At 31.2% G+C, this 13,280-nt stretch overlaps 1 protein-coding gene across 1 annotated transcript; it reads left to right on the forward strand.

Moving 5' to 3' along the window:
• The first annotated feature begins 804 nt into the window (after positions 1-804).
• On the forward strand, positions 805-6,265 carry LOC134711236 (homeobox protein goosecoid-like). Its single transcript, XM_063571719.1, has 3 exons — positions 805-1,250; positions 4,192-4,394; positions 5,553-6,265. Exons 1-3 carry the CDS (start codon positions 1,052-1,054, stop codon positions 5,868-5,870), a joined length of 720 nt encoding a protein of 239 aa, XP_063427789.1. The 5' UTR covers positions 805-1,051; the 3' UTR covers positions 5,871-6,265.
• Positions 6,266-13,280: the final 7,015 nt, after the last annotated feature.

Here is a 13,280-nt window from a genome sequence, read left to right on the forward strand (position 1 = left end):
ACAAAATTTCAATTCTTGTATTTATGATGAGTTTATGTCCGACATTGTACTATTCAAAGAAAAAGGAAACAATCACGGAATTGTCCAAGTATTTCATGTCGTAAATTATTTTTGCTACAGTAATTTGCTTGTTTATTTATTTCTTTTGGTATTTTGTTTTACTGTTATAATTATTAATAATATAGTGAATTATCATTTATATTCACTCGAAGTTTTCAGTCTGAACCCGTTCACTATTGTGGCAAAATCAAGAGAAAGTTCAAATTTATTTCACGTGTGTTTTGATATATTTTACCGCCAATCCGCTCAATGGTAATAAGGTTCCTTGAGATAACTTTATCAAGAGCGGATCTAACATTTCAGTTTTAGCTATAATTTCATATCAAATTGTATATAATTAACTCATTCGAGTAAAATTAATGGCACTCGCAATTTCTTTTATTGTGTGTTGATTTGCAACGTTTGAGATAAAAACAAAAAATGTTACATTTTAATTGCTTAACTTTCCTTTAGTTTATATTTTATTAAAATTTTGTTAAAAAAAAATAAATGCGTGAAATTATATACTAATGACATGAAATAAATTCTATGTAACATTTTATGATAAAATCAACACCGTTATACATCAATAATTTTTTACGGTTTCTCTTGAGTAACAGTATGCCCAAAAGACACAAATTTCTGTTTATTGTAACAAAGTAGGCGTTTTCAAAGAATATTCAACACATTTCATTGGCCAAAAACCGCCAATCAATCATAACTTGGACAATAGTTGAAAGTGATTTAACGAGTTTAAGATTATCTAAATAAGGGAAAGTGTGATGTTTTTTTAGTTAATGGACAGGATTCCACGGTTTATCATTATTCTTCAATTTATTTAAAATTCAGCTTTATTAACATAAGGACGACAAAAATTGTGAACGCTGAATTAGTGAATTTAATATAGTTGGAGTTGACTTTTATTTAAAAAAAAGAACGTTTTGAAGTGACTTATATTAAAAAGAGAACATTTTAAAAGTGACTTATATTGCAAAAAGGGAACATTTTGAAGATGCATCATTTACCATATTACTACAGCCCCGAACAGATCAAAAGTTACCACAATGGTATTTTATCAGCGGCGGCTGCAGCAGCGGCAGGGAATAGTTCATTATTCAGCATAGATAACATCCTGGCACCGAGACCATTACTTGCACCTAGACCGTACTTTCCATATCCAAGTCTACCACCAACACCTCATGATATATTTGGTAAGTAGAACTTCCTAGTTTATAAAGTTGTCGTAAGGTTAAAAAATATTTCCTTTATGGACATAATTTGCTTAATTTACTTAGTCTTGTTTCGATTTCAACTGTGCTGTCTTCGCTTGTTATCATGGCACAATGATACTACAGAAAAGATATCAAGATTCAAGATTCATTTTTGAAGCATCAAGTAATAGTACATCGAATATATAAACAAAATATAAAAAAAAAAACATTCAAAAATAAAAAGCATTAGCCATTTTATTGACAGCTATGAGAGAATTTTATCCTTGATGAGTTTAACATCATTTTAACATTACTAAAAGCCATATTTTGTTTAATTTTTGGTGAGTTTGTGTTTTTTTTTGGTATGTGTTTGGTTTAATGTTACCCAGTCTTTAGCTGTCTTTGTAGTGTTTTGTGAACGCGTTTGTCTTTTACAGTCATTTGTCTGATTTATTTTGCCATGTCGTTATCAATAACTTTTGTTTCCGACTTTTTTTTTCAAGTTTTAAATATATTGCAAAAGACAACTTAATCGCGGTTCTTTTACTGTTTGTGGTTTTTTTTGCTGTGTATGTACTGACTGTGTCATGGATGGATATCCCATATCCCTCTTTTCTAATATGATGCGGATACATGTATTATCGATTTTACATATTTCATCTTTATTTTCATTTTATGTCGTCATTTTGCTTTCTTTCTTTTTGGTATGTTTCAAGAAATGATACAGACAATTTTGTTTAAAGAGAACAAGTCGGTTAAGGTTGTCAAAATTAGGACATTTTTTTTTTATATAATTCATATGTGTACTTAAGTGACTGATTGTGGCCTTGAAAAAACGACTAGCTGACTACAAGTAGCTGACCGATCGCTTAAAAATTTTAAGTTAAAATACATTGTGGAACAAATTAAGAAAATTGATTTAGCAACTTCATAGGATAGCCAATTTCCATATATATGTCTAGAAGACCTAGACAGTATAGTAAAATAACCAAGGAACATTATATGCTAAAGAATTCCTCTAAAATCTAACTTCGGATGGTTTTACATGATTTATGGAGTTAATTCGTTTTATAAAGTCAATTTTGTAGAATTGTCGTCGACTCAAGTTTCAAACAACTAATGTGTTTTATATCAAATCAAAACTTGTATGGATTTGTCTGTCCCTATAATGTAAAGCTAGTTTTAGGTTTCGTATCAAGGATTTGTATGTCCCTATAATGTAAAGCTAGTTTTAGGTTTCGTATCAAAGACGTAGTTTTCTGAAGGATAAGGTGCAAATTAACCCATTCCAAATAAATTTACATCCTCAATTTGTGACAAAAAGACCACGGGGAATTAAAAGATAAGGTGACAGGGAAATGTTTTCTGTCATGTAATAAAATAATAAAAATATTGTTGAAAGTGAAATGTTCATGTACTGCCCTCAGCTTTTTTAAAAGATGCCAGCATATTCTATGAAATTCAATATCTATCTAAATCAAATTTAATAATAATAATAAATAATAATAATAAATAATAATAATAATAATAATAATAATAATAATAATAATAATAATAATAATTATAATTAATTTTCATTATTAATATTAATATCAAATATTGTATCAAATATCAAATAATGTCTTGGAAACGTAATACTGAATTCTGACATTGGAGAAAAGGAAAGATAGATCTTCATGAAAAGATTCATTTCAATTTAATTCCAAGAATGCCCGGATTGAAAAACATAAAAGACATATTGATGCATCATTTTTTTCTAATCTGATATCGAGTTATATTTATTAATTGGATTATAATTAAGACAAATCGCAAACGATCTTATAAAGATTAATTAATGAAGTATAAAACTTTAAAGAGTTCCACTACAGCTAGATAAACAATATTATTGATACAGCTTCGCTAACACTAGTCCGGATTATCTATGACTTTTGATTATAATACGGATTATCCCACTAGAAAAATGTATACTCTTTAGAAAATTAAATAATTTTCCTATATAGCGTTTTAACGGATAAACACGATTATTTCATATAAGCAATAATGTTTGTTTTACATTTAGGCCAACACCAACCCTTTTTATTGGATTAAAATATTATATTAATAACCTTTTTTATTCGTTTGATGTTCGTTTTTAATGTTAATAAAATGATTGAATCAATTTGAATATCAATATTTGGGGGGGATTATTACAGATAATTGGTTATTAATTCGAGAAATAACTAGCAATAGATCACAAATTACTTCATATTTCATAATGTAATTCCCGAAATTCTGATGCTATCTTTTATCATGAGACTGTTTCTTAAAAACATAATGTAATTGTATCCTTAGTGTCTGTCTGTTTATATTTCATCACAGAGTCGACTTTCCTTGACGTGAAGCTTACTTCAAATGCATTTAAGATGTGTTCGATTATTTAGATTACTTAAGTTGATGCTTGCTTCAAGTGCGTTTACGATACATTCGATTAGTGTCGCTATCTTGACCTGACGATTGCTACAAGTGCATCTATAAGCAGCATTCGATTATCCTAGTTTTCTTAACTTGGTGCTTGCTTCAAATGCTTGCTTCATTTCCCATTCATCGCACCCAAGATGAATCAAAGTCACATACAAAAGAAGAAACCAACTTTTATCATAACGACTATTATGGATAATTGTACCAAAACAATGTTCAACTATCCCACATATATACCTTTTTATCCGGGTAACATTTAAACCTCCTGCTACTGTGAAGTATCGTCCTATTTGTTAAATTATGACAGGTAAAGACAAACGGGATAGTTGACTCCCTAAGGTAGCAAACAAGACAGACATTTATATATTTAGCTGTCTTGGTAACATACCATGCAACTTTTCTCAAATCACCAGTCATTTCTACAGCGCATTGTATAAATATGAGTAAAACAAATTAAGTTATCAATTTTTTTTTATCATTTCAGCTGCATATGGACACCTTCCAGGTTTGATAAACCCGGCTGATTTTGTAAGAGCTGGTCACAAACGTAAAAGACGTCACAGAACAATATTCACCGAGGAACAGCTAGAAGAGCTCGAGAAGACGTTCGCGAAGACCCATTATCCTGATGTTATGTTAAGAGAAGAACTTGCCATGAAAATTGATTTGAAAGAAGAAAGAGTTGAGGTAAGGACATGTATATTGTTGCCCTTGTCAGTGGCCGTTTGAGAAGGTTTTGGGTCCACCTTATATTTTAAACCAGTGGGGGCTCCATTAAGTGGAACCCAATCCTTGGTTTGGAAACCCCTTTAAAAATTACTGGATCCGCCCTGTAAACTTTCTGGATTAAGATTCACTCACAAACAAAGAATTGGGGACTTTTACTGTTGCTAACGTATCGGTTTTTTTTTGCCTTGTTAAGTTTTAATTGTATTTCAAATCAGAGTCAGTTTGGCACACTATGCTCAGAATCCTTGGAGGCACGTACCAATGATTGTTAAAATTTGAAAAACTGTTGTAAACATTAATTTTCATTATCAATATTCACGGATGAGATGTCAAGCCTTTAATACCTTTTGATTGTTGACAGATTTAAGTGAATCACTATTAGATTAAAGTAATTTAGGGCGGAAGTTGCAAATAGCACCTGTTCTTATCGGACTAGGTACCAGTCCATAATGTCATCTTGTGGTCCGTACCACGTAACCATGTTTCCTTTTAATTGCTTTTGCTACAAATTGATTTGAGTCTGACGCTTAACTAATATTTAGTGGGAGACATTAAATGATGTCCGATCGTTATGATCTCAGTACCCACAATTCAATTCTGCTTACGGCTAATCCTATATATAACGAATTTTGTTTAAAATTAAAACAGTTCGTACTTTTGTGTTTTATATTGACGCATAGAAATTCACGGTTAATTTGATTAGCATTAGAAACTATTTGTCATTAAAATATTGAATAAACAAGGGTAGATAAATCTCTAGGGAGTAGTACGAAGATGTTCTGATAAACCAGTCAGATCGGCTGTGTCTCTTCGCTGCTGAAACTTTAATAATAATTAAATCATAAAAATAATAATGATTTACTGCCGTACTGTATCAGAATACAAAGACTTTTATCTTTTGCTCTCATCACAAAAATCGTTACGATTCACTTGCTTTTAACGCAATTAAAACAATATCGCATAAATAAAGCAAACAAATTTATGTCTAAAATAGTTTAATCTTCTGATACGATCTCAATGCATTTAATTATCTACTTCATTCGAGTCATTCAATCAATTATTAATCTGGATTCGTTATTTGTGAAGAAATAATAAAATGTATCTTTCTTCTTTTAGGTTTGGTTTAAAAATCGACGGGCTAAATGGCGAAAAACTAAAAGAGAAGAAGAAGCAGCCAAACGTTTAGGAGACTCGGCCTCTACCTCTTCCAGTACAAAACCAACAGACGACACATTGCAATCACGTGACTTGTTAAATGAATCAAATGACAATGAAGATGACGATAGCGATTGTCTCTCAGAAAGGAGTACAGACTCTCCCAAAATTGACGTTATAAACGAAAACATTAATGTGAAAAATGAAGCTACCTCCTCGTCGCCTCCAACACCTCAAAACATTTCATTTAATCGGCAAAGCCAACAAAAACATTCATGATAGCTTGTTCTGCATAATTATGATATTCACTCATAGTGCCGAGACAGAGGAATGGTGTTCCTCATGATTGTTCATTATTTTGTTGTTATATTTTTCATTATTTTCTCTTCACGGATAGGAAATCCAAATATAAATCCATTTTATTTATGTGCAGCTTGAATGATAGAAAAAACGTGTTCGTTGATGCATGTGTGCTATAGTGTGATTAAGAGTGTATGTATGTGTGAGTGTGTACAAGTGTGTTCCCGCGCCTGTAATTGAAAATAGATGAATGTTTTATTTACACGTTGGACTAGTATGAATTCAGTAATGCAGATTCAAATATAAATTGATATATTTATATGTATACATGTATTAATGTTAAAATATGTAATATTAAATATTTTAAACTTTGATGCATTTATTTTTCTTACATTTGTCTCTATGTCAGTTTATCAGTAGTGTAAACTATGGCAAGCCGTTCTCGTCAAAACTATGTTTAAACCATTTTTCGAAAAATTTACACACTGAGAATTACAACAAAGCACACTGAGATTTAAAAACTTCAAAACGCACACTGAGAATTGAAAATTACACACTTAGAATTGAAAATTACACACTGAGAATTAAAAATTACACACTGAGATTTCATAAAGACGCACTGAGATTACAAAAATGAAAAACGCACACTGAGAATTGAAAATTACACACTGAGATTTCAAAAAGACACACTGAGAACAAATAAACTGAAAACACACACTGAGAATTTGAAATTACTCACTGAGAATTTAAAATTACACACTGAGATTTGTGCGCACTTTTTATGCGCACATATCTAATTAGCATACTTGATCTGAATCTATTACAAGCTTAAAACAACAAGGGGACAGAACTCGTTAGTCCTTCGATTTGGTTCCAAATTATTAATAAAAAAACTTTAGAAATACAACAACAAGAAAAATACCCACTTAATACTCTTATTACAAAATATAACCAAATGGTGAAAAACTTTATTAAAATTATAAGAAAACATTGGAACAATCTGCATAAGAATGCAGTGAAATGTTTACCCAAGTGTCTATTATAGCATATCAACGTAACAAAAATATAAAAGATTAACTAGCGAAACCAGGGAAACAGTTGGAAGACTTTTGAAAAGGGACCCACGGTTTTAAGTTAAAAAAAATCATCCCGATACACTGGTATAAATGAACTGAATTATAGGCAACAAACTTATGAATATGAGCGATGTTAAGTCTTGAAATTTATTACGAATGTTGGTTGAAGGAATCGCATTTCAGTATAATGACAAGAGTTCTTGAGATCAAGATATTAATATGTTGAATCATTCATCTCATGAATATTCATTAGTATTTTGCATATTAATCTCAGTGTGTATTTTTGAAATCTCAGTGTGTAATTAACAATTCTCAGTGTGTGTTTTTCAATTTATTTCATCTCAGTGTGTCTTTTTAAAATCTCAGTGTGTAATTTTAAATTCTCAGTGTGTGTTTTTTATTTTTTTAAATCTCAGTGTGTAATTTCGATTTCTCAGTGTGTTATTTTAGGTTTTTAAATCTCAGTGTGTATTTTTTTCGAAAAAAGGGTTTAAACATAGTTTTGACGAGAACGGCTTGCCATAGTAAACCATGCCAAATATCACACAGTTACTGCGAATGATTATTTTTCTTTTATACCAAACCGTTTAGGAAGTGCTTTTTTGATTGATATTTCACACTATGTTTTATTAACGTATGTAGCGAGTATGATGTCCTGCAGTGGATTTTATTTTATGAATATACACGTGGAATATAACAATAGTAAAATTGGAAAAAAATACTGACCGAGTGAAAAAGGGTTGAAGGCTCGCAAATAAACCAAATCAAAATTTTAGTGCCAGTCGTGGATCGGAGGCCAGAGACGAGTTGCCTGTTGGTAAATATTATCTCCTGCTCGTTACTATAGTTTCAAAGAGTACTCTACATGAAATGTAATACACTTAAACAGACGGATACGTATATAGTCTTTTTGAGGGCATAATGTACGATTTGTTGATTCTTAAATGATTGCTTGGTTACCCCTTTCACCATGTGCTCTCTGTTTGGTCGCTTTTATTGTTAAACTTGCACCAAATCTCAATGTTTTCACTTCGTTCTAATGACAACACTCAAGTCAAATTAAAGTCCAACAAGCACAAACTCACATCTATAAATAACAATTACGATACTCAAACGAATGAAAGCTGTTATAATGGCGTATGTTCCATATTTACGTTCTAGATCGACTCTAGACAAATTGACAACAATATAATAAAAAGAGAAATTCTCTATTACAGCAACACCAACTTGCAGAAAACAAGTTTATGATCCCCGCTCGTACTGTTACATTAACATGCGCAGCAAATCGCAAAATCCCATGGAGTCAAAGTCCTACTTTAGATTTTGCTAGCTATATATAAAACCAGGTAATACCCACTATTTTCTTTGGAATATGCTTGTACCATTTGATTTGTTCCGTTGGCTGATAACTATTGTTTTCTCAGTCATTATGGACTGTCATTGTACTTTTACGTACAAAATGTATTTTCATTGATACTTTTACTTATAAGCAGTTATATATATACAACACAACTATTCATCTGTGCTTGGTTATCATTATTCTATATTCATGTGACATTTTCGTCTCATGATCTTTATAATTTTTTTAGCCTAAACCTGTCCAAAAAATATGTTTCGCATTGCTCTGCTGGACAGATATATACACATTCCGTTTTCTGGAGTTTTAACTCCTTTCTAAAATCATGGTTCTGCTCCAGAATCGTTATTGTCCACTAATGAAAACCTTTACAATACAGTATTGTTAAAACATGTGACACAGAAGAAGGCCATTTGCTGAGCCGAAATATTTGTCAACACAATTTAATAACAACATTTTCGTATAATAACATCTTATATCAGTACCGTGCAAATTTTTAGACTGATATAATTTTTTCCTTATCTGCATTGTATCGCCTATTCTAGACGATCCGGTACATAGTAAATTTGTTGGTTGGTCCTTTTTATAGACTTCTATATATACAAATTAAAAACAGCCAATAAAACATTATTCAGTTTATTATTTAATTACAGAAATATTGAGCTATTTGTTCGGTGACACCCTCTAGGGGCATGAGTAGGATTTCGAGAAAAAACTATAACACAAGGTACATGTACAAAACTTGCAAAGATATCGAGGTTTCAGATTAGTCAATCTTCTCGCTAAAATTCAACGTTTTGGAATCAAAGTTTGCCAATTTACAAACCCAGAAATGAGATTATGTTTCAATCGTTGTGCACAAGTGTTATATAACAAAATGAATGTAAGAAAACATGTTACATTTGATGAAGTAATAAATGACCATAATCTATTATATTTTGTGCAGAGGAATACATTGCCATTTCTCTTTGAGAATCAGATCTTTAATCTACGGTTGACCTACTTTAATAGGAGGCTTGCAACGAATGATTGCGTTAACAAACTTTCGAATTATTTATAGGTATTTTCTATCAGAGACAAGTTCATATGCCTTGGGTACTAAACCCATCAGAAAAGGTAACTACCCATCAGTAATGATAGTATTAACAGTACCAATGTTCTGCAACAAATGCGTATACATAGCTACAGAGGTGCCGCGTCTATGACAAGTTTTTGAAATCATAAGACAAACTTTAAAAGCTTAAAAAAGAAAAGGAAAAATTGCTCAAAAACAGGACAAAAAGTTTGACTAATCTGGGTGTATGTCTCCTATTAAAAGGTGGAGATAGTATCGAACTGAATCTCGAATGCGGCCGCAAAAAATGTTAAACGCGTTTAAAAAAAAACCGACACTGATGTAAAGTCCCAACAACTGCATGGCAAAAATCTTGTGTAGATGCATTCTTGATCACTAATTCTCAAATCCAGATGGAACAAATAAGATTGTCTGTATTTGAATAAAACATTACTTACATGTTATCGAGTTAAAAGAACATTTTTTATGTGCCTTGTAATTCAGTGACTATCGTTTGTTTTTCGTTTATTATTTTGTACTTAAATAAGTCCGTTTAGTGTTCTCGTTGAAACTGTTTTACGTTTGTTATTTCGGGGCATAATATAGGCAACTATGTGGGAAAGGCATTGCTCATTATTGCAGGCCATATGGTTACCTATAGTTGCTAATTTCTGTGTAACTTGGTCTAATGTGGGGAGTTGTTTCTTTGGCAGTCATATCACATTTTCTTATTTTTATATAAAACTCAGTATTAAAAAAAACACTGTTATTTTCAGTGTTTGGTACAGTGTCTGTCATTCTGCACAACAGTTCAATATAGAACCTTATTGGGGAAAACAGAGATTTTTTTGGAAGAAAACACTGTCAAACATCTTATCTACATTGATCTGTGTCCACACTTTGAAAAAAAAATATAACAAATGATAGATACCTAGGTAACATGTGGAATGTGCAGAAATTAAGTTTCATTAGCATAATAATTAATAAATGATGGAATTAAATTTTATGTATGCTATAACTTTTCAAATTAACAAAGAAACAATGAAAATCAATCGTTTCTCTTATAAAACCTAGTTGTCACGGACTGAATGATATGCTATGAGACCAATAAATATTTAATGGTTCGTTTTTGTAGATTAAAACAAATTTTCCATCTGATTTGGTTCAACATTTAATTTATTTAAGAGATAAGGATTAAAGAAGGGTTTATTATTATTAATTATCAGGTCATATTACGGGAACTTGTTCGTTCCATTAAACTTCTAAGACTCTTAGAAAGTGAATCAAAATCCTTTAAGAAGAAAATATTGGTCTTTTGACTTTGACAATTAAGACGTTTATTTTAAAACCCTTATTCTTTTATTCCATTCATACTGAAGCAGGATGTGGTCATTTGTATTTTCATATAGTATCTTTTTAGTTTATTATACTTTGGATATGATGCCGAAAGCGAAAAAACAAAATTTATGATATCGCAACTAGTCTAAAGTATATATAATAGATCATGCTTATAACAACCATTTAAAACAAGTCAGATACAATTGTATTCTAGTTTGAAGCTTATACTTCTAAGCATAGCGTGTATAGTGAAAAGCAACTAGATGTACGCTTAATTTAAGGTCAACTGCTTGAAATAGTATTTGCAGTAATTGCTGTGACACTGACAGTAACAAAACAAAATTCCATACATCGAGAATGGAAACGTAAAATGCGTCAAAGAGACAACAACCCGACCTAAGAGCAGAAAACCCGTTTTAAGGTCAGAAACGGGTATTCAACCCAGCGAGAACATCCAACACACGGAGGTGTGATTGAGCATGCCCATAAACAAAAATGTGTACTTAGTCAGCAGTAATGAATCTTCCAATAAATGAACCAAAATTAAAAAGAAAATATACAATACTGTGTTTGTATAATTAACTAACGCACAGCAAAACTCAGCGTAAAAGAAGTCCGAGTCCGATGTAAGAATATATATGGCTTGCAATAAGGCAAATATTAACAATAGAACAAATAAACGAGCATGCAAAAAACGGTCCTTTTCACAAAAATATTCAAGTTTTTATGTATACCTTACGTATTAAATTGAGTCTTTTGAGTTTTCTTAATCATACGTTTTCACCATTCTCGACAGTGCAATATCGTTTACCTTATATTAACGGTTTTTGCAGTAAATCAATTAGGAGATGTTTTGACTGACATACGAGACAATAACTATTTTGACAAATATATTTTATTGATAAATCAAAAAAGAAATAGCAATTAACAACAATTCCGCTTCATGTCACAAAACAGAAAAAAACAATAACAACACAAACAAACAAACAATAAAACACACCGAAGTTACAATGTACCTATATTCAGCCTAATTTTCTATATATGATTATATATACGAAATATCTAATATTTGTATATTTTATAGTTATTTTATGGTGATGTTGTACCCTTTTTGACTTGTTATATGATTATATATACTGTATACTATCAACTTTAACAGTCGTTTTATTTTGATCCTCCTTAAGATACAACTTGAAAGAGAAACTTTTCCAAATATGTTTTCTCTTACTCATTCAACTTAGTTGCATAAAAGGCTCAATAATGTTCGTGCTATTTTGGCAAAGTTTTATTGGTTAGCGTTGCATTTTGTCGTCTAGAACTGCTTATATAGAAAATATAAAAGTTCCAATGCCATCAAAAAGACGTCAAGAACAAGTAAAGATGAGATTTGGCACCATACCATTTTCAAAACGTTTTGATAATGGGGAAATGAAAGGAATTGTTACTTAATTAAAGGCAACAGTAGTTTTACGATGTTAAAATTTACTAAATTCTCGAAAATAAAACAAGTGAAACTGCGAGCTACTGCTCACTGATGATACCCCCACCGCAAGTGGATAATATTTTTTAATAGTGTAAAAATATGCAAGTGTTCGGTAAACAGGAAGTTGTCGAGTGATGAATCTGAAAACACATCACACGGTAAAGCTGACTTATATAAATCCTGAAACCAAATTTCAGAAATCCTTGTATTGTAGTTCCTGAGAAAAATGTGACTAAAATTTTCAACTTGGCTATCATGTGTAAAATCATACAAGTGTTCGGTAAACAGGAAGTTGTCAAGTGATCAATCTGAAAACGCATCACATGGTATAGCTGACTTAGGCCGAGTTCACACCAAACGCCGTGTAGAGTAAACATGTTTACAATTAGTTTAGTGAAGTGTACACTGGTTTCACATTACATTTGTTCACATCTATACACCTTGTTTAGCTACCTGTACATAAGATTTGTTCCCACTTGTAAACTATATGTCATTTAAATGTTCATTACGTAGAACTGAATTCATAATTTTTGGAAAATTTTTCTAGCGGAAAGGGAACAACCATTTGACTTCAAAAGGGGGGTGGAGGATGGAAATGGAAATATGCCGATCCCCAATTTGATAAAAAAAAAAAAAATGGTCATACAGATGATAAAAAAAATTATTCTCAATCAAGAGTTTCCCCATACATTAAAGTGTTAAATATTGAAAAAAAGTATTTGATCACCAGCATCGAAAAAAAAAGGAATAAAAACGTACGCGCGAAAAAAAATCTGACTCAGATAAAAAAAAATAACCCTCCCCCTTTTTTAAAGTTGCTACTTTATGAAAGTCAAAAAAAAATAACCCTCCCCCTTTTTTAAAGTTGCTACTTTATGAAAGTCATTTTTATAATTTGCAGTAGTTTGAATATATTAGAGATGGCTCGATAACGCATTAGAAAACGTTAGCTGCAACAGCGTGCTTACAGCCGAAAAAAAAGGATTGAGATATTAGGGATCACTACATTTTTATCTTTTCTGTTCGTTTCAAATGGTATTTCTTCTCCAAGGAGTATTTGGTAAAGAAATAGGGTAACGTT

This window comes from Mytilus trossulus, chromosome 3 (assembly GCF_036588685.1).
Source record: "Mytilus trossulus isolate FHL-02 chromosome 3, PNRI_Mtr1.1.1.hap1, whole genome shotgun sequence".
In the NCBI taxonomy this organism is placed as follows: domain Eukaryota; kingdom Metazoa; phylum Mollusca; class Bivalvia; order Mytilida; family Mytilidae; genus Mytilus; species Mytilus trossulus.